The sequence below is a fragment of the Tenrec ecaudatus genome, chromosome 12 (assembly GCF_050624435.1).
Source record: "Tenrec ecaudatus isolate mTenEca1 chromosome 12, mTenEca1.hap1, whole genome shotgun sequence".
Classification (NCBI taxonomy): Eukaryota; Metazoa; Chordata; class Mammalia; order Afrosoricida; family Tenrecidae; genus Tenrec; species Tenrec ecaudatus.
Genome location: NC_134541.1, coordinates 102,543,636 through 102,569,997, shown reverse-complemented (window position 1 = coordinate 102,569,997; position 26,362 = coordinate 102,543,636). Strand labels below are relative to the sequence as shown.

Genomic DNA, 26,362 nt, shown 5'->3' with positions numbered 1-26,362 from the left:
CCAGTCCGTGGAGGGAGGGCCCTGTTCCAGGAGGGGAGCCTCACACAGCGAGGAGGCTGACAAGAGATGGGCCGCTGAGTGGCCGGGCTGGGGAGGGAGGACAGCCTACCTCTCATGGGCCATCGAGACACTGGAGGTCCCGGAAGGAGCTGTGCCCTTGGCCCAAGGATCAGGTGGCACGCTTAGAGTGTCCACTGCATCCCAGGGCTCTGACAAAGCATGTGGCATGCATTTCCCCAGCACTAGTCCCGGGGTGCTTGGCCACCACAGAAGCACTGGAGGCTTGAGCAATGCAGTGCCCAGAGAGTGTGAGCCTTAGAGAGCCACGTGGCCATGCGGAATGTGTTTCGGATACTCTACCGGCCCCACCCCTGTGTTCGTCCACCACCTCCCCTCTCACCAATTTCTTCGGAGACCCAGGCTTGTTCCCCTTTCCGCGTCGGGCTGCCCCATTGGGTTTTCAGCAGCCACAGCTGGGCTCCTTCTGGGTGGCTGCAGCCCTTGCCAGACACGGCTGTGGAGCAGGTGGGGACGCCACACATGCATGTTTGCAAAGAGGGATGGCACGTGTCCAGGGAAGCTGCCGCTCCGGTCAAGCTCAGAAAATGAGCTGAGCTGCCCGCTGCTTCCATGGGCAACCACAAGAAAGGGCCCCGCCTATGATGATTACAGTGTCTTCGTGGATCATGAAGCCGGGAGCGTTTCCTGTGGTTACCCTCGAAACGGAGATGGGAGAGGGTATCAGCTCCACTCTTTCTTATGGATCTGTTCCCTGTCGCGCCAGGAGGGTTACTGACTGTGAAGTTGCTTCCATGAAGAAAGTCGGGGTTTTCTACTCCAATAAACAGTGACAGTCTCAGAAACACACACAGGGGCAGTTCTACTCTGTCCTGGAGGGTCGCTATGAATCAGCATCGACTCAATGGCAACGTGTTTTGTTTTTCTTTTTGTAAAACACAAGCCGGGTTGCTGAAAGCAAGATGTTACTGTAAAATCCTTAAGTGTTCAGACCAGGCATCATCAATGAAGGCAAATAACTTCCTCCAACATAAATTCACCAGGCTCTTGGGGGCAAATGTGTTGTCCCATCCATTTGACTTGGCACCAGAGCTGGACTCCCAGGGCTGTGCTCTGTACGTGAGGGTTCCCCCACTCCACTGGACGACTTGAGGTGTGTCATCCTCATCCAGGTGGGACACATGATGATTGAAAAGCACTTCCGTGTCTCCTTTACCTGCTTCATGTATAGCTTATAGGATGTTCGGTGCGGTAGTGTCTGTTCTGGCTCACAACTGTCCTTCTGTTCCAGCCCATTGATGACAACAGTGTCAGCCCATCTCCTTGAGGCCCATCCTCTTTTTCCGCTGTCCCTCTACTTTGCCAAGCATGATGTCCCTCCTCCGGGAACTGGTCTCTCCTGACATGTACAGAGTATGTGAGACGAGGTCTCCCCCATCTTGTCTCTCAGGAGCATTCAGGCTCTATGTCTTCCAGGCAAGATGCGTATCTTCATTGGGCAGTCCATGCTATGTGTACTTTGAACAGTCTTCACCAGCACCCTCCTGCAGCTTCTTCTAGGAAAGGCCTTCTCTATTCGGTGTCCAACTTCCACATGCATATGAGGCAACTGAATGCACTATGGGTCAGTGTAAGAGTCCACATTTCTCCCTCACTGCCGCTGAGTCCGTGTTAACGCCTAAGGACCCTAGAGCACAGGGCAGACCAGCCCGTGTGGTTTTGAGACTGTCATTCTACATGAATAGAAAACCCTGCCTCTCCCCTGCAGAGCGACTGCTGGCTTTAAACTGCTGACCTTGCAGTTATCAGCCCAACGCATAACTACTACGCCACCAGGGTTCCTGTATAACAGTATACAAAGTATAAATCTAAATAGCAACAATAATGATAATAGTCACAATCAGACGGAGAAGGAGGAAAAACAGGGCACGGAAGAGGAGCAGGAAGAGGGGGAGAAGGCGGAAGGTGGGAATGGGGGTGAAGACAATATTAATGCAGAGACGTGTAAGTGAGATCATACAGTATTTGTCATTTTGTGACCTATTCATTTAACGTGTCTTGGGCAAAGTACGGCTCCTTAGAGGCAAGGGTGGCACCACTTTGTCTCGTATGCTTCAGACGTGTGGTCGGGAGAGACCAGACCCTGGAGAAGGACGGCCTGCTTGGCAAAGTGGAGGGGCGGTGACAGAGAGGCAGGCCCTCGACGAGATGAGCTGCCGTAGCAGCTGCCACCTGGGCTCGAGCACCCGGACACTGGTGAGAGGACGGGGCCGGGCCGGGCAGTGTTTCCTTCTGTTGGGCACAGGGTCGCTGTGGCCGGAAGCCAGGGGAGGGCACCTCACAATAGCAACGACATCTTCCGGCTCCATCCGCACTGTGGCAGGAATGGAGGTGGCCTTCCTCCTCCTGACTTAGCAGAATCTGCCCTCTGTATTCACTTTCTTCAGCTGCTTTAAAAGTCAAGCCAAAATAATATCCCCACTGAATGCCTTAAAACCAGACAATGGTTCTGCTTACGTAGAGAAAAAGAGAAGGCAGCCTTGAACAGTATGCTCTTTGAAGAGCGATCCAAAAGGGACCAGATTGACAACATCAGCTGGAAAGATCAGACCGGAACCTTCGGGGGCAGCGAGCTTGTGTTCACGGAGGCGGGATGACGCAGGCAGGAGGGCAGGTGGGCCGTTTAGTTAGAGGAGTCGAGTCCGTGTCACGGAATTGCACACGCAGAGACTGCTGGGTGGTGTCTGCTTGCTACGCACACTCGGAACCACAAGAAATACACAGCATTTCTTCAAAAGACAATGATGATGACGGTTAGCGATGATGAAATGCTTATTCCATGCCAGGTGCTTCCCTTATGGCGTAGGGGGTTACCCACTGGGCTGCTAACCAGAAGGGCAACAGTTTGAAACCACCAGCTCCTCTGAGGGAGAAAGACAGGCTTTCTACTCCCCTAAAGAGGTGCAGTCTTGAACACTCACAGGGACAGTTGCACCCTGTCTGAGATAGTTAAAGCTTATTGTGCCAACCTGGCCGATAAACACATGTGGGGTTCGTTGAAGGGCAAAGCCATAAATGGCTCCGTAAGCCTCGCCTTTCGAGTTCTCGGGTCTCTTGCTTTGTGATGGTCGGAGCAGGGTGTAGTTGCCCTAGCCAGTTCCCCGCTTCAGCTGGCAAGGCTCACTTCCTGGGAGATATCCCTGTGAAGCCACATGGACCTACCCCGATGCAACCCTCAGTGCTGGAGCAGCCACGTGGAGACCCCTGCCAGCATTGAGATGCTTACACACTCACTGATTCGGCTTTGTTCCTGTAGTCAGCATCATTGTGCGTGTTTTGTGAGATTGAGGAGGACTTTGTAGATTGGTGTTGGACATATGGGCTAATGTTGGATTTATGGGCGTGGGAAGCACTGGGTTTGGATTCTTTCTTAATGTACACTTACCCTTTATATAAAACTCTCTCTTATACATATAAGTTTCTGTGGACTTGATTCCCTAGATTGCCCAGACTAACAGACTGTCCTATAGACACTCTATGGGTCAGAGGGCCTTGGTGACAGTGAGCTTGAGAGGTTTTGAGAAGAAGATACGGGACACACACACACACACACACACACACACACACACACACACACACACACACCAGCCTGGGCCCCCCAGTGGTCACTAACTTCAACTGGTGAAACATACGCTGAATTCAAAATGAAGCCCATTGAGCTACCCTATCCATTAGTTTTCTCCAGACCACCCACCCCTCTTCCCACTGCCATTGCCCTCGCAAGAGAACCCCTCAGCAAGGGCTTTCTACAACATCCTTGACAATGAGGGTGAAATGTTTCTCCTGCAGCGTGGGAACACACACAGCATGCATGCATGCACACAGATCATGCACGCATCCCTGCATTGCAAGCTGAACCTCATCTAGTGCCCAGAGTTGGAACCAAAGGCCAGAAGGAGAAACAACATAGGTAGGAAATGAGCAGTTCCCTGAGCATCAACCGAGACAGGAAATGCTTCCACAAAGACACCTGGGAAATATCCACCGCCCAGCCCGTCCTCCCAGATCCTACTCCCCGCTCCTCCCAGCCACCCCAGGTGGGAAATGCTACAGACAAGCACCAAACCTCAGACACCATGATGCTCGGCTAATGTCTCTCCACCTACAGATAATGGGTGTCCAGCTCCTAGGACCCCTAGTGGTGCAGTGGTTACACAACAGGCTGCTAACTGCAAGGCCAGCAGTTCAAAACTGCCAGCCACTTTTTAGGTAAAGTTTTACTCCGGTAAAAATTTAGTCTTGGAAACCCAAAGGGGCAGTTCTGCCCTGTCCTTTGGGGCCGCTATGAGTCGGCTGTGCCTCAAGGGGAGTGAGACTGGAGTTAGAGCACATGAAAGGCATGGAACACCTTTTAGTGGAAGGAATGAAAGGTGATGCAGATACACTGGCTCCATTCACCATTTAGAACCACTCATTTGATCAATAACACACCATGCCACAAACCTACTGCCATTCCAACTCACACATAGCAAGTCAACGTAGGGTTTCAGAGGGTGCAAATCATTATAGGTACAAAGAGTCTCATCTTTCCCTCAAGGAAATAGTAGTTGGTGCATTTGAACTGCCAACCTTGTGGCTAACAACTCAATGGAGAACCTGCCAGGGCACAGGGCTCCTTTCTGCAACAGTAAATCACAATCAAACTCACTGTCATCCAGTTGACTCTAATTCATAATGACCCTATAGCACAGAGTAGAACTTCCCCAATGGGTTTCTGAGACTGTAACGCTTTACAGGACTAGTGAAACTAGCTCCTCTCCTTTATCAGCAAGACTAACCAGTTATAGACCACTTGTCATGTGCCTATCCTAGAGGGCCTCCGTGAGTCGTCATGGGCCAGATGGCAGTGAGGGAGTGTCATGTGCCTAAGTGAAAATGGTTGACTTGCTCCACACCTGACCTTAGGGTTGGTGGGTTGAGCCCATCCAGTGGTGCCTTGGCAGAAAGGCCTGGTGATCTGTTTCTGAAATTCCAGTATAGTCCTACCATGACCTGAGTGGGGTAGCCATGAGTCAGAGCTAACCGATGGCAACTGGTCTGGATGGCTGCCTTGTCCCAGGCACTGAGCCACCAGACAGAAGTATTTCTTACCCCCTCCCCGTCATGTTACACTGGAGAGAGTAGACTTGGAGGATCAAGTGACATGCCTAAAATCTTAGAACTAGGTAAGGGAAGAGCATGGATTTGAACCCTTGGAAGTCTGGCTTCTGACCCCACCATACTAACTGCTGCCCAAGGGGAACAAGGCTTTGATGAGTCAGGGGGTGACAAACAGAAATACTCAGCTTCTACACCAGCCAAACAGGTAACCCCTGGCCCGGACAACTGCAGGAGCACCTAGCGCTGGGCTCTGGGCCGCTGGAGGAGCAGATGTTTAATAACTTTGCGGCAGCAAGGAGCAGGTTACATAACTTGGCTGAGCTATTTTTGAACTTGGGAAAATGCTGACTGCTCTTTTCCAAGGGCCTTCGATAAAACCAGGAATATTAAACATAAAGTGCCCTCCTGCCCCACCCCCAGACCCCCAACTGCCTCCACTTTTGATTTCTGAAAGCCCAGGGACAGAAACAGGACGGGTCCACAGTAGAGCCATTAAGGTGCTACGCCTCGCCAGCCGGGTTCCGCTGGCACCTTGGGCACCAGGAACAAGAAGTCCCTGCCACGGCCTCCTAACTCCATAAGCTCACGGTTACATAAGTCAGATGACAAGGTATGGCCCGGAAGAAGAGCCCCAAGATGTCTCACTCAACCAGCCAGCGATGGGCCCCGGGGCCCCGCGGGAAATCATCAGGTGTGCGCTCACCTAAGCCCATCCTGAGGCTCTCTGCATCCCTAAGGCAAAGGACCATTTGTTTCGTGAACGGAATCCAACTTCAAAACAACAACAGCTGAAAGCACAACTCTTCCCAAGCTGCAAGGGACCGCTCCTCACTCTGGAGTCCTGTGTTCTCAGGGACACAAGCTGTGACAGATCCGACTCAACGTGCATATGGAGCTGTTCTCTGCCGCCAGCCCACTGCCGGCTGCCGATGTGCCGCGCCATGCTGCCCGCGTGTTCTAGGACGTGGGAGGCTACGCCGGCAGAATGTGAAATACCAGCAGGATCACCCTGGGTGGACAGGTTTCAGGAGAGCTTCCAAACTAAGACAGGTTAGCAAAAAAGGTCTGGAGAGCTACACTCCCCCAACTCACCTGACAGATCACAAGGACTCTGTCAGACACAATTGCTTGGGCAGCATCAATTGCTGGGGTGGGCTGCGTGGGGGGGCAGAAGAGGGGTTAGATCTGATGGAGGGCCAGCCCTCAATGAGACTGACCAGCACTGACATTGCCATCGCTGCCATGCTAGGCGTGAAAGTCCTGGCATACATGAGATTGGCCCAGGACCAAGCCACCAAGTTCAGTTCCATAGCACGAGGAGATCAGCTTGAAGTAGCGTCAATAGAGCAGCTGTGATCCACAAGGTCAGCAGTTCAAACCCACCAGCTTGATCCTCAGGATAATGATAGGGCTTTCTACTCCCAGTAACAGTTACCATCTTGGAAACTCACATGGGCAGTTTTACCGTGTCCTGTAGGGTTGATGTGAGTCACCATTGACGCAGTGGCAGCCAGTGAGTGAGTGAGTGAGTGAGTGAGTGAGTGAGTGAGTGAGTGAGTGAGTGAGTGAGTGCGGATAGCAGGGCCCTTCATTTCTCCCGACGGGAGACTTTATGTACGCAGCACGCTGAACACTGCCCACAGAGGGTGGATGAATACAAGACTCTGATGACTGAAACAAACACCCTGCTAGCAGTCTGCAAAGCAGCACGCCAGAAGGTTGAGGTCAAGCCAAAGAGCTTAGATTAGGTACCACTGGAGTGCATTAGAAACGGCCAACATGCACTGTATCAATGGTGGCCCGTGCACATATTTAAAAAGGACCAAAACACGGGCATGGAGTTAGATGCGGACCAGATTCGTCGTGGAGACTTGTCACTCCACTGAGAGAGAGGGAGGGGGCTGGGTTAGGAAGAGGCATCATGAAATCTCTGATGTCATCTGTGTGCTTTGTTCTTTTAAAATCCTCAAACCGGCATGACATGGAGCCTTTGTTCTCCCCAGTCAGTATTGGGGAGAGTGTTTTTTCCCCCCAACTCCGTACTATTTGATGCTGTTCTCTTGTCCTGTGTTGGAAAGGGATTTCTGTTACCCCAGCTTGTTTTCAGGCCAATTCCCCATCACTTTCGAAGGGTCGAAGCTATGTCTTCAGGAGTCTGTGCATCCCAGGGCCCAGAACAGGGGCTAGGATCCCTGGTAGTGTAGTGGCTGTGCAGTGTGCTGATAGCCGAAAGGCCCTCACCAGCTGCCCCATGGGAGAAAGAGGAGGTTTCTCGTCCTGTGAACGATCAGTCTCAGAGACCCACCGGGCCTCTTCTGCTCCGTCCTAGAGGCCGCTCTGGGTCAGGATCAATTCAATGACAGTGGCAGCATCCAGGCAGCTGGGCACAAGAAGGGACGAACGGAAAAATAGAGTACTTCTTCTTTCCTTTAAACTGCCTTCTTTGGGCCTTCTCCAAGCCCTCACCTAATCACGAGGTTGGCAGTTCAGATCTACCCACCACCCATGGGAGAAAGATGAGGCTGGCTACTTCCATTTCCATCTAAAGGTTCAGAAACTGAAAGGGACAGCTCTACCCTGTCTAATGGTGTCACTATAAGTCAGGATCAACTGGATGACTTTAGTTCGCCTTGTTGGAATTCCCAATTAAGGGGAACCTGGAAGAGGCTCATGGTGTTGGTGAGGAGTATGGCAAAGAGATGCTGTTCAGTCCATTACTCGGTCTCGCATCACCAGCCGCCCTGGGATGGATAAACCAAACCAAACTCACTGCCACTGAGTCAATGGTAACTCAGAGCAACCCTATAGGACAGGGTGGAACTGCCCTGTGAGTTTCAGACACTGTCACTCTTTACCGGGATAGAAAGCTCTGTCTTTCTCCCACAGAGCGATGGGTGGGTTCAAACTGCAGGCCTTGAGGATCACAGGCCAACCCATAACCACTACACTACCAGGAGAGTGAGGAGTGACCGTGCAGGCCAAGCAGCGGGTAGCAGCTCCCCATCCCTGATGAATTGCTTCTCTGGGGCTGACACACCATTTACAGAATGGCTGCAATCAAGGGCCCAACTTTTAAAAAGAACCCAATGGCATTTCCCAGCAGCAGAGTTTGGGTTGCTGTGTTTTTTTCAGGGCAAAATTCAGTGTGGCCATTGGGAAGACGTGAATGCCTTGCTGATTGCTCCTCTCTGACGCCTTCTCCTGCATCCATGATACTGCAGTTGCCCTAAATCGACTTAGGCTGCCATCAGATGACCCAGGTCTGACGATTCCGGCAGCAGAGCACAACTTGTTAAGGGAAGAAGAAGAATCCATTAGCCAAACCTTTGTCCTTCAGTTCTTTGTGGCTCCTGGGTCTCCACTGATGAACCAGTCCTCCCTGGCTATTTGGGCGATTTCTTCGGATGCCCACAGTGGCCACGTACAAACAGGGTCATTCAGAGAGTATGTGTGAGGCTGCTAACTGCAACGTCAGCAGTTCTAAACCACCAACTTTCTCAGGAGAAAGACAAGGCTTTCTACTCCTGTAAAGCTTTACAGTCTCAGAAATTCACAGGGTAGTTCTATCATGTCCTAGACGGTTACTAGAGTCAGAACCAACCTGATGGCACTGGGATTGGGCAGGTGTGTCAATTGCAAGGCAGTATAAAGGAGCGGGCCTTGACACCAGGCCTAGACACGAGACTGCTCTCAGGAAGGTTAGCAGTTGGATCCCACCAACTGCTCCTGGGGGAGAAGCAGCCTGTGACTGGCTCCTGGGTATAGACGACAGACTAGGGAACCATCCAGGGCAGCCCTGCTCTGCCCATGAGGACTGTGAGGAGTGGACAGCAGCAGCCAAATAATCTGTCTACACGTGCATGCCCGCCCACATGCGCTAACACACGTCACTCAGCTGCCCCCACACCCGCCCTAGAGATCTCGGTGAACTGCAGCAGGCTTAGTCCCCGAGGCTTCCAGGGACCCGTCAGAGTGCTGCGCTGCCGATGGCAAAAAGCCAGCCTCCTCTGCACACCTCTGCCCATCAGAGACAGACACCCTGGTCTGTTTAGATCATCCGCAGGTGCTGGGCCTGGTGCTGAGCAGCGTTCTCACGCAGCGCCTCATTCCACACCCAGGGCTCCCTAAGCAGCACTTCCCATGCGATCACCTCATCCCACACTCCAGAGTCACCGAGATCACGGCTTCTCTGAGCGAGGCCCAAGGCCAACGGCATGGCCGTCACCTGCGACCTTGCTAGAAATTAAAGCGTTTGTGAGCTTGACCCTGAATTGGAAACGCTGACCCAGCTACTGCTATTGAGTCTATTCCAACTCACAGCACCCTTCTGGATGGAGGAGATCAGCCTGTGGCTTTAGGCGGGAAATCGCTAGGGGTGTAGGAAGCCTTTTCTTTCTCCAGCAGTGGACATAGCCTGGGATCTCGGGATCTGTTTGGGCCAAGACTCCCTCTGTAACCTATGATTCTCAGCCATGCGAATATCAGAGAACCACCAAGGGCCAGGTAGACTCTGGTTCTGTCGTACATCATCTGGTCACCATGAGGCAGCACGCCACCAGCCACAACAGCAGCAAGTGAGCCCAGGGCCCCGTGACGATGGCTCAGGGACAGCAGGCACGGATGGGGCCGAGGGTACAGGAATCACAAGACTAAATCCCTTCAACTGAGCAGAAAGCATGGGAACCAAGGTGTACCGGAGAAACGTGTACGTCAACTTCAGCGCCACCCAGGCGGGGGTGGTGGTTAAGAAAATGACGGTGCGGCCATGTGATTGACACAAAAACCAAAAGCCAAGCTCACTGCCATCAAGTCGATGCCAACTCATGGTGGCCCTACAGGACAGGGCGGAGCTGCCCACGAGGGTTTCCAAGGGTGTAACTTTCGTCCTCTTTTTAAAACAATTTTATTGGCATGTAATTCACACAGCACACAATTCAATAGTTCAATTATATTCAGAGGGGTTGTACAACCGTCACCACAATCAATGTTACAACATTTTCTTCTTTCTTGCCCTGATGGTTATTAGCTCCCCATTTCCCCCCAACCTCCTCTGCCATACCTCCAGGACACCGTTACCCCAGTTACTGTCTCTTTAGATTGACCCATCCTGGATTTCACATACCAAAAAACATGCCCAACCCTCACAAAAACAAAACAGAACATACCGACAGCAACAAAGTAAAACAGAGAAAAACCTCAATGGAAAAGAAAACAGAAATTATTAAAAGCCAGAGCAAACGTAAAATGGGTCAGAAGGGAGATCAAATGAGCTGTTACATTTGAACCTGACTGCAGCTGCAATCATCTACTTTCCAGTGCACTCTGCAAGGTAGCGGGCTGTTCACAGCCCTGGAGGCTGTAACTCTTCATGCGAATACAAAGACCTGTCTCTCTCCCAGAGGCGCAGTGCGGTTGCAAACCACTAGCCTTCAAGTTGGACAACTTGTAACCACTGAGCTTCCAGGGCTCCTGGGCCCCTGTAAGAGACGTTTCTCAAGATTCCCACACAATTCTCCAAACACTGAGCATTGAAAGAAGGATCGACGTTCAGATAGGCAAGTGCCAGTGGGGGAGGTAGAGTGTGTAGGTGAAGATCTGAGACCACACCTTCCCACTATGCTGGTGTTTGCCATGCCACCTCCATACCACCACCACCACCCCCATCCTCTGCTGTCACAGTCAGCTGCACGCCATCGGAGCCCTAAGCCCTGACTTCTTCACAGCGGTCTACAAGGGAAGACCTATGATCCACAGGGCTCCTAGTGGCTGATTTACCATAGTTGGTCTCCAGGCCTTTCTTCCTAGCCTTTCTCAGTCTGGAAGCTCCACTGTGGCTCCTCAGTGGCACAGGAACAGACATGTCTCCACAGACAGACAGGTGATGTCCTGAATGGAAAGCGAGACTTCCTCTATGCGGGGGCTTCAGAAAGCTCATTCAAAAATAGGATTAAGAGATGATAAAACTTACTCATGGATGTTTTGAAGCCCCCTCATATATGTCATTGTTGTGTGCTGTTGAGTCAGTTATTGTTCACGGTGTCTCTCTTATGAAAGAGTCGAACTGCCCTGATGGCTTTCTAGGCTGCCATCTCACAGAGATTCTCCTGCCAAGCCACTGACGGGTTCAAACTGCCATCATGAAAGCTCAGCATCCAGGCACTTACCCACTGTGCCACCTGGGCTCCTGACTCTTAGGGGAGCCTAAAAAGCTTGTGGAGTAAGTGACTGAGCTATTGGAGTGTCTGAAATGTGATTGGTATGTCTGTGAAATTGTTAAAAAGAAATAAACTTTTTTTTTAAAGACTAGCATCTGGGGCCTGAAAGGCTTGTCGTAAAGTAGCAGCTGTCTAAGGGAGCATCAACTAAGTCCACATGGAAGAAGCCCAGTAGCCTGTGTGATCCAAGGAGAGTAAATAATAAAACCCGAATCAAAAGGAGGGCGTGGTGTCAGAACTTAAATTCTGAATAGTTTGCAGAGGCTACAGATAACAGAGAAAGCACAAAATCCATTTGTAGGGTCCCCGCATGGATTAAGCCTCCAGCGAATACCCTCTGACCAGAGTCCAGGGATGAGACTTGCCTTGCGGTCAGAGAGAGAGCGAGCGAGCACTGTAAAGTCCATGACGCAGATGGAGTAGGCAGCTTTAAATGCAACACCTTATCCGTTGATTTCCCTTTTGACTCATTTTAAAGTTGTTTCCATTTTTAATATTGTCTGCTTCCTTTTTAAGGGAGGTTTTTGCTCTGCTTGTCTTATCATTGTTGGGGATTGTGTTTGTTTTGTCAGTGCTTTGTATGATTTTCTGCATATGAAATCCAAAACAGGTAAGTCTATAGAGATAGACAGTGAAATTGATAATTTCCCAGGGGCCTGGCAAGGGGAGGGGGCGGGGAGATGGGGATGTACGAACAATGGGTATGAGAAGGAAGAGACGATTCTGAAATGGATCATGACGATGCTCACACCACTCTTCTTAATAAGACTGAGCTAGGGAATGGGAATTACCAGTTAAGAAAACACCATTTTTAAAAACTGCTGGAGGAGGGGAGGCTTGTGGGGATATGGAATTAAAAGAAAATGGTATTTCTCCATGAACTTTTTACACACACACACACACACACACACACATGTCCTTGTATATTATACCATGCTATGAATTGGTATAGCTGCTTCAGGGCTATATATCAATTTTGAATTGCACATAATTCTATAACCAAAGGATTTCACTGCTTGGCATCAAGCCTGGAGAAACAGGGGCGTGTGAAACACACAGAGAAGGGCGCACTGATCACCATCAGAAATCTCGTCAGTTTCAGCCCACGAGGATTCATCGAGAGGCAGGGTAACTCAGCCCATGGGTAGCCATAGGGAGGGGTCCCGTGTGGAGGCTGCTAAGAAGAGTGCCCACAGTTCTCCAGTGCAGGCATCAGAGACTTGTGAAGGGGCTTCAGAAAGTTCAGGGGAAGTTGGAATGACGAGATCATGGAATTTTTCCACCCATTTTTTGAAGCCCTCTCAAAATAAGCCAACTGCAGGAAGCAATTACTATCCTATGTTCCATGAAAGCCAAAGAAGTCTGGGTGTGGGGGAGGTGGGGAGCAGAAATCAAGCAAAAAAATCCCCCAAAGAACCCACTATTTCCAGGGTGCATTTTGGCAACAGGGCCATCTGTATTATTCGTATTGGGCTGCTAACCAGCGGGTCAGTAGTTGGGAACCAACAGCTGATCCTCAGGAGAAAGAGGACATTTTCTACATCCGAAAAGAGCGGCAGTCTCGGAAACCCACGGGGCAGTTCCGCCCTGTCCTGCAGGGTCTCTGAGTTGGCATGGACTCGAGGGAAGGGGTCTTGTTTGTTTGACGGCCTCTTGGGCTCCCCAGCAGAATGACGACACTGCCCGACAGTGTCGGGAACCCAATACAGGGAAGGACTCGGCGGCAGGGAGGTGTTGCTGTGGGCTGAGCGCTGGGCTATTAACCAGAAGGTGGGCGATTCGAGCCACCAGCTGCTCAACCAGAGAAAGACAAGGCTCTCTACTCCCATACGGACTGACGGCTCAGACTCTGCACACGGCCCCTGTTTCTCAGAAGAACAATTGTGAGGGTGATGCATGACCAGGCGGTGTCTCTTTCTGTCGTATGTCAGGTCACCATGAGTCTGAGCTGACTTGAAGGTACCAGACAATGGCAGTGCCTCTGAATTGATGGCAGTACGACTGGGTGGGTGGGTGCGTGGGGTGATCTGATGGCACAGTGCTTACGTAACCAGCTACTGATTGAATGGTTACTAGTTCAGATCCACGGGAGAAAGGCCTGGCAATCTTCCCCCATCAAGACTGCACGCAGAAGCAGCCTCCGGGGCAGCCCTCCTTTGTTACACGGGGTCATCGTCAGCCCAGAGTGAGCGAATGGCACGTCACCAAGGTGGCACTTCCTTCACCTCCAGTAGCACTTCAGGGGTGGTCTTAAAGTTATGGGAACATCCCACTCTCTTTTAATTCAATTTCCCCACAAACCTATTGAAGAGCCCCTTGTTTGAAACAACCAAAAAGACCAAACCAAACCCATTGCCATCAAGCCCAGCCTGACTCAGAGTGACCCTGCAGGACAGGGTAGAACTGCCCCTGTGGGTTTCCAAGACAGCAACTCTTTATGGGAGTGAAAAACCTCATCTTTCTCCCAAGGAGCGGCTGCTGGTTTTGAACTGCTGACCTTGAGGTTAGCAGCCTAATGCGGAACCCACGGCAACACCAGGCCTCCATGTGTTGAAACAAGCATCCCTCTTAGCAAACAAGCAACAGTGAAAGCACCGGAGTCTTTCTTACTGGTGCAGCGTGTGTAGCGGGCCCTCCGGCTTCTCAGCCTGTCCGTAGCAGCTGGTCTTGGCCTCGGGGATGTAGGAGTGCTTCTCCAGCATGGAGGCCGCCGCCGTGGTGAGGATGCCCAGGCCGTCCCGCACGCGGGCCTCCAGGCTGTAGTCCCAGTCATCGTAGGAGACCGAGATGAGGCCCGATGGAAACTCTTTAGGGATGAGTTCGGTGTTGCCAGACACCAGGCTGGGCACGATCCAGAAGAAGTCATAGCCGGTGAGGCCGAGGGAGCGGGCCTCGCTGAGGATGAGCACGGCCTCGTCTTTGGAGCAGTACAGCAGGATGACGGAGGAGTGAATCTTCTTCAGTTGGACCTGCGTCTTGGCGTCCTCAAAGGAAGTGTCCAGCGTGATGACGTTCTGCATGTCCCAGCCCACAAAGCTGTTGTCCACGGTGGTCTTGATAAAGCTGATGAAGTCCCTGTAGCCGGGGAAGATGGTGGTCACCAGGGAGAAATCATGCCAGTCATAGTCCTGCATGATCTTCAGCATGACGGTGCCTTGCTGCTGGATGGATGCGCCAAATTGGAAGAAGGTAGACGTCGGATCCTGCCAACGGGTACAGAGAAAGCAAAACAGAGCATGAGGCCAATGCCACCCAGCCATCGCGTCACAGACACGAAATCCAACCGAGCGCAAGCCCCATCTCCGACCGCCACGGAGGCGACCCTGACGCAGCGGTCACACATTGACTCGGGTGCAAACAAGGCCAGAGTGCCTACAATGTGCCACATGCTGAGACAAAGTCAAAGCTCACTACCATCGAGTTGATTGTGACTCACAGTGGCCCGACTGGGCAGGGGGTAAATGCCCCTGCGGGTTTCCAAGACTGTAACACTTTATGGGAGTGGGAAGTCTCACCTTTTTACCAGAGAGCGGCTGATGGGTTTGAACTGCTGACCTTGTGTGTTAGTAGTCCAACTCATCACCTACTACCCCACCAGAGCTCCTAGACATTGGGACCGATCCTGAGAAGGGCCCCTGTCCTCAGGGCCTCGCAGCGTGGGGCAGTGAAGACCACCTGGCCTTGCTCTTGCCCTTCAAGGATCTCTTTCCCTTTGGTTTATTCCACCATGGATTTGATATACATCTGGTTCTGACAGAACAAACTCTAGCTGGTCCCCAGCCTCAGGACTTGGTACCGGAAACCAAGGGAGGCAAAACCAGCATGGGCACTGGGAGCCAGAGTCTCATTGGCACAATTGGAGCAGCTGGAACCAGCCATGCCTGAAGCTACTGATTTTGGGCCTCCTGGTTTATTGAGCTATGTGTTAGGGTGGCTAGGGCTTGAACTCCAGATTCCCACGTGATGCAGAGTATAATAAATGCTACATGGAGATTCATGCACGTGAGGCTGAGGGAGGGGCATCCAGGGAGGAAGGGGGACCGAGTGGACCTTAGTCAGAGGGGCTTCTGAAACCACGGGAAAATGTGCTGTGGCTTGTGAGCGGAAGGAGACACGGTATCAAAGAATCTGGCAGGAACCTTGAGCTTGCACTTGACTGAGCAGAACAAGGCTTTGAAAGCTCTGTCATTGGAGAGTGACATATGTGGTACTCATGCTCTGTAAAGGACTTCTGGTCGGCAACAAAGAGCCTTGGAAGCCCTGTGTTTAAGTGCCCAGCTGCAAATGAGAAGGTGGGCAGTTCAAAGGCACCAGGCACCCTTGAGGAGAAAGATGTGCTCGTCTGCTGCTGTAAAGACTGTAGCCTCGAAAGCCGTATGGGCTATAGGTTTGCTGTGGGTTGGTAAGGAGCCCTGGTGGCATAATGGTTTCTGAGCTGAGCTGTTAACCGCAAGGTCCATGGTTCGAAACCACCAGTCACTCCACAGGGGAAAGACAAGACTTTCATCCCCGTAAAGAGTTACAGTCTTAGAAATCCAGAGGGGCAGCTCTGCTGTCCTGTAGGATTGCTATGCACCCTTAGAATGGACTCTGAGGCATGGGTTAGTTTGAGGCTGACTAGAAGCAGTTGGCCAGGATCTGGTTCATGGTGGCCCATGGACATCAGGGTAGCACTGGAGTCCATGGGGTTTTAATGGCTGCCTTTTCCAAGAGACTGCCAAGCCTTTCTTCTAAGGTGCCTCTGTGTGGACTTGAACTTTCCACCTATTGGCTGGCAGCCAAGCGTGTTGGCCGTTTGCATCACCCAGGAACTCAGATAACGTGCTTGGCTGCTGTCAGACTGGCCTTAGGTGCCAGAGGCTCCTCTGAAGAAAAGCTGCCCAAAAGACTTGAAGGGCCTGGACGGCTCAGTTCAACTCTGGCACACAGACACACAGACAGAGACGGCAGCAAGTCAAAGTCAGCTCAACACCAACTGGATTCCTGGTCATCGGCCACCTATCTCTGCACCTCTCTGATCATGTAATCAAACAGCCAGTTAGAACAAGCAGGTACCTCCTCAAATTACAAACTAAGAAATTAGACCCCACTGCCATTGGGTCTATTCTGGTGCAGAGCAACCTTATAGGAGAGAGTAGAACTGCCCTTGTGGGTTTCACATCGGTACAAGAATGAACAGCCTCCTCTTTCTTTCTTGAAGTTGGCTGATGGATTTGAACTGTTCACCTGGAGGTTAGTGGCCCAAAGGATAACTGACTACACCACCACCACCAAGACTCATTTGCATACAGCCCCACACTTTGCTACCCACCTTCACCCTCCTTAACCCAATGGCACAGTCGGCCTGTGACCCTGGCCCCCTGACTCTACAACCAGCCCCCTTTCCAACTCAGAGCCACGGCCTTCTTGGGCTTATTTAAGACCTGCCCCAAGCAGATGCCTAAACTGTGTTGCCGCTGACTGGTATGATGCAAAATTGCCAGCTACACAGAAGGGCTGCTGCCTCTGTGTTACAGCAAAACAGGATTTGACAAATGCTGAGAAATGTCTTTTCATTAAAAAAAAAAATTCTGTGAGAATGGAAAGACTGCAAAGGGGCCTTATTTCCATTGTGTGGTCTACAGCGGTGGTCATGTGCACGGATCCCGGACCTGCTATGCATGTTGTGGGGATTCGCCTTCTGTTTCAGGTGTGTGTGTGTGTGTGTGTGTGTGTGTGTGTGTGTGTCTGTCTGTCTGTCTCCCAGAGCAATACTCTGCCACAGAGCACATCCACCCTTTCAACAAGTTCACACCGTTCCCCTGTGGGTGCTCGCTGAATGGCGAGCTTTCTCTCAATGGGTCAAGAGCAATAGTTCTTCAAAATGCCTCTCTTTGCTGAAATATATGGGATTCGGGGATAGTTTGATTCTCTCTGCCTTTAGGCAGAGAGAAGAAACTGGAATAAATACCTTCTGGGTTCCTCCCAACATTACAGTTCTATGAATTTTACCTAATTGAATCAATTAAAGTTGGTAACAGATTCAAAGATATTGGATAATTCCTTCTCTCACTCTCAATCTTTAACATAGGAGGATATGATAGCTTTGGGGGAAATCCAATATTCAGGATTGATGAATGATGTTCCATCACCCCTTCACAAGGAAAGAAATGCCTCAAGGGCAGAGATGTTGCACACACACACCCCACACACACACAATAGCCAGGCACATGATAAATGGATGCTGAGGTAATGCATGAGTGCCTGGGTGTGGGTGTGAGAACGGGATCCAAGAGAGATGCCCTGTGCTTAAACAGAAGTGGAAGCGGAGATATTTGTATGTGAGTTTGCATTCTGTGGAGCGTTTGCAGTTACATCCAGAGGTAATCAGTTTAACAACTCCCATCTACCATGAAAAGCCAACCGCTCGGCCATCCAACACCCCAAACACACTGCGTTGTTATGGCTACTTGCTGTTGAATCTATTCTACCCTGAGATGAGCCCGTGTGCACTGAGGAGAACTTCAGTGGGTTCTGGGTGGATAAGGAAAAAATACCAGTGCTACAAACCTCAACTTGACAACCTGAAGATGGTGGGAGACCGGAGCTGTTATGTACAAGGTCCCCATGAACCGGAGTTGACTCAATGGCAACAAACAACATAGACATCAACAGCTGTCCCCGAACCACATGAGGCATGCAAACTTGGGGCAACAGCATAAAGGATCTGCCGATAGAAGATGGCACCAAAGTGAAGTCTCTGCGGAGTTTCATTAGTCAACTTCGTACTCTGTTTGAAACCCCCAGGCACTCCGCATGGCAGACTGCTTCCATACAGATTCCGCTCAACTCAACTCCCTCCCCTCAAGTCGATTCTGACTCATGGGGATCCTATAGGACAGAGTAGAATCACCCCTGTAGGTGTCTGAGACTATCACTCCTTGTAGGATTAGAAAGCCCTGTCTTGCTACAGCAGAGCCACTGGTGGTTTTGAACTGCTGACCTTGTGGACTGCAGCCCAATGCGTACCCACTATGCCACCAGGGTTCCTGTGTCTCCAAAGATTACTGCTTTGGAAACTGAATAGAGCAACTCCACACTGTCCTATAAGGTCACCGTAAGTCGGAATCAAATCAAAGCCAATTGGTTTGGGATGAGATCATCGGTGAAGGAGAAGGTCATGTGGAAAGGAAGGAAACCCTTAATGAGATGGAGTGACGCAATAAAAGAACTGAAGACACCAGTGATCAGGAAGATGGTGCCGTGCTGGGCAATGTCCTGTTGAAGACAAGGTCACCATGAGTCACAGCCCACTTAAAGGGCAACGACAACATGGGACAACCGGCAGACGCACACTCCCTTGGACACTGCTGTGGTGCAGAGGTGGAGGGAGTCAGCAGAGTTTGGGAGCTGGCGGGGGTCCCATTTACCATGAGGTAGACATTGGACATGTACCTTCCAGAAGGATCCGGAAAGAAATGCCACTCCACCTGGTTCTCCAGAAAGAGTGGAGGGCATAGTTGTATTGTGAGCTTCATGAAGAAAACACACAATCACAGAACCAGCTTGGCCCCAGGCAAGTATGTGTACAAAACTGCCTTGTACCGTCTACTTCTGCCCCCACCCCCTCGTGCCTTGTAATACGTCAGCCCAAGTGGAATATCTCCTGCTTAATCTCTCCTGAATCTCACTGACACCCTTCCTAGGCAGCAATCCTCATTGCATGACTTTGGAGGAAGACACTCAAATTTCCAAGCCTCGTTTCTTCGCCTGTAAAATGGGCCCGTGATCCCAGAAGGACTGGACTCTGGGAGGCATGTTGCCCAACACGTTCCACGTATTGTCTCCTTGGGTTCCCCATCACCGCCACCCACAACCACCATGCTAAATCGCTTCTGGCATCATGCCCATTTTAAAAAGAGGGCACAGACTCAGAGGTGGCGTGACTATTGCGGGGTCACATAGTGACACAGGTTCACCTGGCTTGAGGTTTCCCAGCTTTGCTCGTGACACTGCGCCTTCCTCGCCAACGTTTAAGAATGAAGAGCTCCGTGTATAAAATTGTCATGCAGTATTGATCACAGAACAAGGGCTCAACCAGTGTCCCAAACCAGAGCCAAAGGCATGGCCAACAAGTTGATGCCAACACCTAATGACCCTCTAGCCCAGTGGTCCTCAACCTTCCTCATGCCATGACCTTTTAATATAGTTCCCCACATGGTGGTGACCCCCAACCATAATTTATTTGGTGACCCCCCAAATTATTTCTATTGTTACTTCATATGTCATTTCGCTACTGTCATGAATTGGGCGACCCCCATGAAAGGGTCGTTCAAAGGGGTCTTGACCCACAGGTTGAGAACCGCTGCTCTTAGGCAACGTGCCCCATAGGATTTCTAAAGCTGCCCTCATTACAGAAGCAGACTGCCAGGTCTCTCTGGTGGACTTACCAGCCAATGTACGTCACTGGTCTTATTTATTTCTCCTCCATCAATGGGCGAGACCCCTGAGCAGCTCACCCCAAATGAGTAATTCAGGAGCTGGACTTGGGGAATCTCAACAACTCAACCTATGCAGGAGAGCTTGATGGAAATTCCTAAAGCACTCTTGAGCCATGCCACGGCTCTGCTGCATAGTCACAATGGCTCCCATCACATGATCATACACCCCTTATCCCTTGATGCCCACCAGTCAGTCAAGCACCGTAGAGGCCAGAGCATGGGCTCTGGGGTGCTATGGGCATGAGTTCAAATCCTGCCTCTTCACTCACCAGCCTTGGAATCCTGGGTGAGTAATCTTTCTGAACCTGAGTTTCTCCTGGGCCATCATCTCATGGGGTTACCACGAGATGGGGACAAGATTGTAGGGATAAGAGGCTTGTGTATTCTCGCTGACTTCAACCAGCCTGGGCCCTCTCCCCTCCACACCACAGCTCTCCAGGCCTCAGATACCCCACTAGAAACCTAGGGGCTCCTCATCCTGTTTCAGTAACTGGTATCTCTGAACCCATCTCTAGTGACAATGTCTGCTTCCTTTACCCCCAAATGTGCCCACACCAGCCCATTCATTCTGAGCCCAAGGAAACGGCAGGATGAGGACCAAGAAGAACTACGCTTTGAAGAGCAATCAACACCAGCATCATGGACTATGCCAGTGACCTAACACCTGTCAGTTCATTTGGCAACTGAAACTTGAACCTCACACAACGTTGTGAAACAAAGGCATTGCATACCACAGGAAGAGAGGCGCTATCTGAGACTTCATTGTACAACAGGGGCCCTGGGAGGGCCATGTCTTGCCTTGGACTTCTCTGCCGGGGTCTTAGCCCTGTCAGGAGGTGACAGGAAATGTGTCCTGACTCCTGGGCCTGGCATCTGATGTGCCCTGGGTCCAGGGTCCCTTTCTCTCAAGCCCACTACTCACACAGCACCCACCCCCTCCTCCTCCGACAGCTATCATTGCAGCCTGTATTTTTGTTGATTTATCTGTTTTCAGTTTTGTTCATGGTGGTTTGGGTGAAAGTTTACGGAGCAAATTCGTTTTTCATTCAGCAATTTATGCATGCTTTGTTTGGGGACACGGGGGCAATCCCTCAATGTAACAAAGCCCTTCCTGGTTCTGTTCCCCCCAGGGAGAAAGCCCCATTCTCATCTTTCCTGCGCCTTTCTGCTTTTCTGTGTGGGTGGACAAAGGTTATCTCCCTTTGGTCTGCGGCTGACTGTGCTGAAGAGCTTCTTCCTCGTGGGTGTGATGATTCACTTCACAGGCCAGGCTATTGTTTGGATGGAAGTTGCTCCCCAGGTTTGGGCTCAGTTACAAGTTTGAAGGGCATCAAAGGGCCACCGTCTTGGGGGTTCCACCAATTTCTATGGGACAACTGATGGCCCTGGATGAAGAGACACACAAACATACACTGAACAAAATCCCCATCAGCCTGCACTTTCAGGAGCCTACAGCTTGGTTCCTGAGCCCCTCTGGCACCCAGCTTCCTCCGCAGTGTGCAGCCCAGGGAGAGGGAACAGATTCCTGACACCCACTTTGGTTCTGGAGCGAAAGCCGCTCTCTCCCTGCTCATCACTCACACAAGTCAGAACACCCTGTTTCTGACACAGAGGGAGGGAGGGAGGGAGGGAGGGAGGGAGGGAGGGAGGGAGGGAGGGAGGGAGGGAGGGGAAGAGGGTGGGGGGGAGTCTGGATGCCTTGCTCTAGTCTGTGTGCTGCAGTCAGTCCTCCTGTTACAGATGGCTGGTCTCCTGATATCACATTCTAGAATGTTCCGGATCTGGCTGAGTCCCTACAGTGAAACCTGAATCCATGGGTACCACAATTCAACAGTGCTCAATACTGACCACCAGAGCTCATGGGTTAGTGGGTTATGCATTGGGCTGCTAATCACAAGGTCAGCAGTTTGAAATTACCAGCCCCTTTGAGGGAAAGGGATGAGGATTTCTCCTCCCATAAAGAGTTGTAGACTCAGAAACTCAAAGGGAAACTTCTACCTTGTCCGATAGGGTCACTGTGAGTCAGCATCTACTTGATGCTGAATTTCTTTTTTTAATATCACCTTTCATTTCTCTTAGTTATTCACCAAGGCCACAGAGTAGGGAGACCCCCCATTATCTCTGATTCTAAGGTCCAAGTGGTCGAACCCTCACAGAGGTGGCTTCTCGTGAACATGCAGCAGAACAGGAGAGCTGAAGCAACTTCTCTTACATCTGCATCGCCTGGCAGTGACAATAGTTGGGGTATGGATCTCTTGAGCTGGTGTCCCCTCACATACACCAGTGGCTCTGGTTCTTGGCTGCATGTGAGAATTACCGCTAGAATTTACAGAGAGAGAGACAGAAACACAGAGAGAGAGACCAATACTTGGGTCCCATGCCAGCTCAATTCAAAGAGAATCTGTGACTGGGGATCTCTGAACATCAAAGTGGATTTACTTGTTTTCCTCTCAACAACCAGATGGATGCTATTGAACTTGGAGCCTTGCACTGTGACACACGGGGGGAGGGGGGGTGAGGAGTAAGTATTTTGGGAGGAAAGGAAGTAGGCGGAAGTTTCTCACAGGGAAGCCTGGTAGGATTGGGCGCTATTGTTCATTCGGCACCCATGTCCATGGATAACTTTCCTTTTTGCACCAACCTGAGCACCGGCAGTAAGACCATGGTGTGTGTGACCCAGCAAAGCAGAAGAGAGACCCCTTGGGCATTGCTTCCTATTGTTGGAGGACTGGCCTCGTCAGTGCTGATGCGTGATGGTACACATGCTCTCACGGTGAATCAGCTCACCTTCTAAGCATATTTTGTTTCCATTTCCATGAACAAGAGGGACAGTAAAGGAATTCAACTGGATACACCTGAAGATGCCGGCCAATAACATTCTCTACATATAAGCCAAGTCTGATCTTCATCCTGCTATCATAACCTTCATCCTCCATCCTTCTCGTCATCTGTAGTGAGCACCATCCTCCTCGCCCATCATCATCCCCACTTCCCATCATCCATCATCTGTCATCATCACAATCATTCTCCTCCTTTTCAACCAACATCCATGTCCCTCACCATCACCACCCTTTATCATTACCTCCTTCACAGTGATAATCCTTGTCATTCACCATCACCATCACCCACCATCATCCCATCCATCACCCGCCTCCCATCGCCAGCATCATCTTTCTCAGTTGTCATTGTTATCCACCGCCACCAGCATTCCCACCCCCATAATCCATCTCCATCATCATTACCAATATCCCCCTCCTCCTCCTCCTTGTCACCATCATCATTGTCACCACCACCATCATCCCTCATCATCTCTCTTCACCATCACCACTGCCATCCTGCTCCTCCATCCTCCTCTTCCTCCATCAACGTCATTCACCACCACCATCATTCATCACCATTGAAATCACTATTACCACCACAGCACCCTCCTGCTCCATCATCATCACCATCCAACATCATTGTCATTGCCACCATCGTCATCTATTGTCATCATTGCCATTCTCCTCCTTCCTGCTCCTTCCCCTCCTCGTGGTCATCATTATAACTAGGTCTTCTTATTATCTCTGTACTAGCTATGAAAAATTTCAGGCCCAGAGAACATACATTGCTCAAATTCATATTGCTAATATACGTGGAAAAACCAGGATTCAAATCCAGCAAACCTGACTCCGGAATCTAGATACTTAGTACCGGAAAATACTGCTTCCGGGTATGACAGAGGGAAAGGTGTGTGTGTGTGTGTGTGTGTGTGTGTGTGTGTGGGTACGTGTGGATGTGTGTGATGAATACCCCACTCAATGTCTCTTAAGAAAGCCAATCAAAGGAGAAAACCCATTGGATATGTGAAACCAACATCAATGATTCCACACGTAATTAAAAATCCACTTATAGGGGAAACTGAGGCTGGGAAGGGTGATTATATGCAGTTACCATTTCTCCAAAGCTTGCCAGCTACAACAACCCACACCCACAAACATGAAATCCCATTCCAACTTAATGGAATAGAATTCCATTAAGCCTTCACTTAATGGCCAGTTTTATGAGTTCCATTCCATGCCCCATTTTTCTCCTCTCCGTTTTATTTACTTAACTACCTCCTCCTACACCACCTGCCATATGCAGACCCTTGGCTGCTCACTCTCCAACACAGAGGAGCCTGCTCCCAGAGCCCCTGACACTAGTCTCCCCTCTAATCCAGCCCACTTCCAGCACTTCTGCTAGAGCTATCTTTGGTATGTCTCAAACCCTTTGGGACACGGTAGAAATATTGATCAGCCTTGTTACAATCTGGCTTCAGCGGTTACATGCTCAGCATCCACCATGGTATCTGTGAGGGATGAGGTCACCCGTGAACGTGTGGCACATTGAATGACTGGAACGTATCCTGGGCAGGGAACGTCTCTGTATATGCCTCTGCCCAACACATCTACCAGCTTTCTTTCAAAACCGCCGAACACCACCTTTGTCTGCACTCTGCTCCTGTCCCTTCAAGTGAGTTTAATCTGAAGATTCTAGAGCAGCGGTTCTCAACCTATGGGTCGTGACCCCTTTGGGGATGGGGTTGTCAAACGATCCTCCCACAGGGGTTGCCTGATTCCTAACAGTAGCAAAATTACAGTTATGAAGTAGCAACAAAGATAATTTTGTGGTTGGGGGTCAGCACAACATGAGGAACTGTACTGAAGGGTCACGACATTAGGAAGGTTGAGAACCGTTTTTCTAGAAGCTGCTGGGTTCCCCGCTAAGGTCTTCACAGTGGCTGAGATGCTCTGATTCAGAGATACCGGAAAGTAAGGCTTAACTCAGAATCTGTACATAACGTTCTCAGTAGGAACCTGTGGTGGGGGTGGAGGGGGCTGATGTCAGGCAAAATTATTAGAAAGATGAGCTCTACAGTTTGGGGTGGGCAGGGAACAGAAACACCTCGAGCTACCTAGATCCCCCTCATCCTAGCCAATGCTTCCAATCCAATAACCAGTAGCCACATCTGATTTTTTAGAAGTATTCAAATAAAGATAAAAGATTCTGTTTCTTAGACCCCCTGCCCACACACCTAGAGTTCAGTGGCCTTTGGGATGGTGTGCTTCATCTTTTTGTCCAAAGATGCGCAATCAGTTGGTGTGGGATGGGGCCAGCACAGGTTTTGTTTGCTTGTTTTGTTTTGTATTTCCCTGGGTGATTCTAATGCGCAGCCAGGGCTGAAAATACAAATCTAAGCTTTCCGTTTTCAATATCCAACCTGAGCTGTGCATCGGCTTCCCTGAGGAATTCGTAATATCTTTGGATAGTTCAGCTCCTACCAGACCCGTGAATCAGAATCTTAGCTGAGGTGTCTTATGTAGCCCACACGCACCCTGCCCCTGATCATGGCGATGCGCAGCAAGACGTGGGCATCGTGAAGACCGACCGCGTCACTCTGTTCTTGGTGAGGAAATGGAGGCCCCACAGGCCGGGCTGACTGCTCTGTTTCACTGAAGTCGGTGGTACAACAGAAGCAGACAGCCAGTCGCTTCACCGCTAATTTGTCACTCTCTTTGCTCTGACATGCCATCATTCACCTACAAAGAGAACCCACAAGGAGCAGGGGGGCGGGGCTTGGAGGAGGCACGGGAGCTTTGCAGAAAAGACTGTCTGGCTTCTATTTGCCTCTCACCACACTGTTGAACTCTTATACCCCGGCCTCGGTTTCCCCTCTGGACGATGGGAACACTAATCCTGGTAGCCACCTCAAAGGCCAGAGGTTCTGGCTCTGAGTTCACGTACAGGATACACTTGTCCCCTGAAAAGGCTGGGTCCAGTGGAGCTGGTGCCAATCGTGGAGGTGGTGCCAACCTTGGACATCAAGCCCCAAGTCCCACACCCACCACGAACTTCTCTTGAGTTGCCTCCACTGCCGACGTCCCCCTCCCCTTCCTGCTCTTGGTGTCTTTGTGTTCCCAGCCAGCTCACCACACCTGGAGGGTTGGTCGTCTAGCTATCTGATAGATGGACATCTTGCCCGACCCTCACCTGGACACCACTTCTGGTTGTTTTTTGTTTTAACAAGTTTGCACATATTGTTTCCATCTCTTTCCTTTGGGTGGGGACCTACACAGGCAAGCCTACATCCATCCATGTGCAATCACCTGGACAGTTCAAGGTCACCAGTGACATTCCTCACTGTCATTGCCACTCTCATTGTCTCTGCCCATAGTGTTGCATCGCCATCGACCCCTTAACGTTTGTACCTGCCCTTTGGATGAACTGCCGTCAGTTTAAAGTCATAGCAATCACGCTTTCGAAAAGCAGGTCCAGGGTCTTTCCTGGGATCGATGGATCCAGTGAGTCTGGCTTCTGTATCACACTGACAGTTCTCGAGGGCAGGGAGCATGCCTCTCTAAGCCCGGCCTCCACGTGACGCTGGACGAGCAATCCTGAAGGCACTGGGACCAGCAGTGTGAGCGGAGCAGCTGCCGGTGGGCAGGAAGGGGGCCCCTGTGCTTGTTGACA

The 26,362-nt window shown here is 50.8% G+C and overlaps 1 protein-coding gene across 2 annotated transcripts in view; it reads right to left on the bottom strand.

The window, feature by feature from the left end:
- Positions 1 to 26,362, bottom strand: part of GRIN2A (glutamate ionotropic receptor NMDA type subunit 2A) — a 417,372-nt gene that overhangs the window by 190,316 nt on the left and 200,694 nt on the right. For both annotated transcript variants that reach the window (XM_075528219.1, XM_075528220.1), the window contains exon 2: positions 14,004 to 14,596. In XM_075528219.1, coding sequence (XP_075384334.1) covers positions 14,004 to 14,596 — 593 coding nt within the window. The remainder of the gene's footprint in view (positions 1 to 14,003; positions 14,597 to 26,362) is intronic.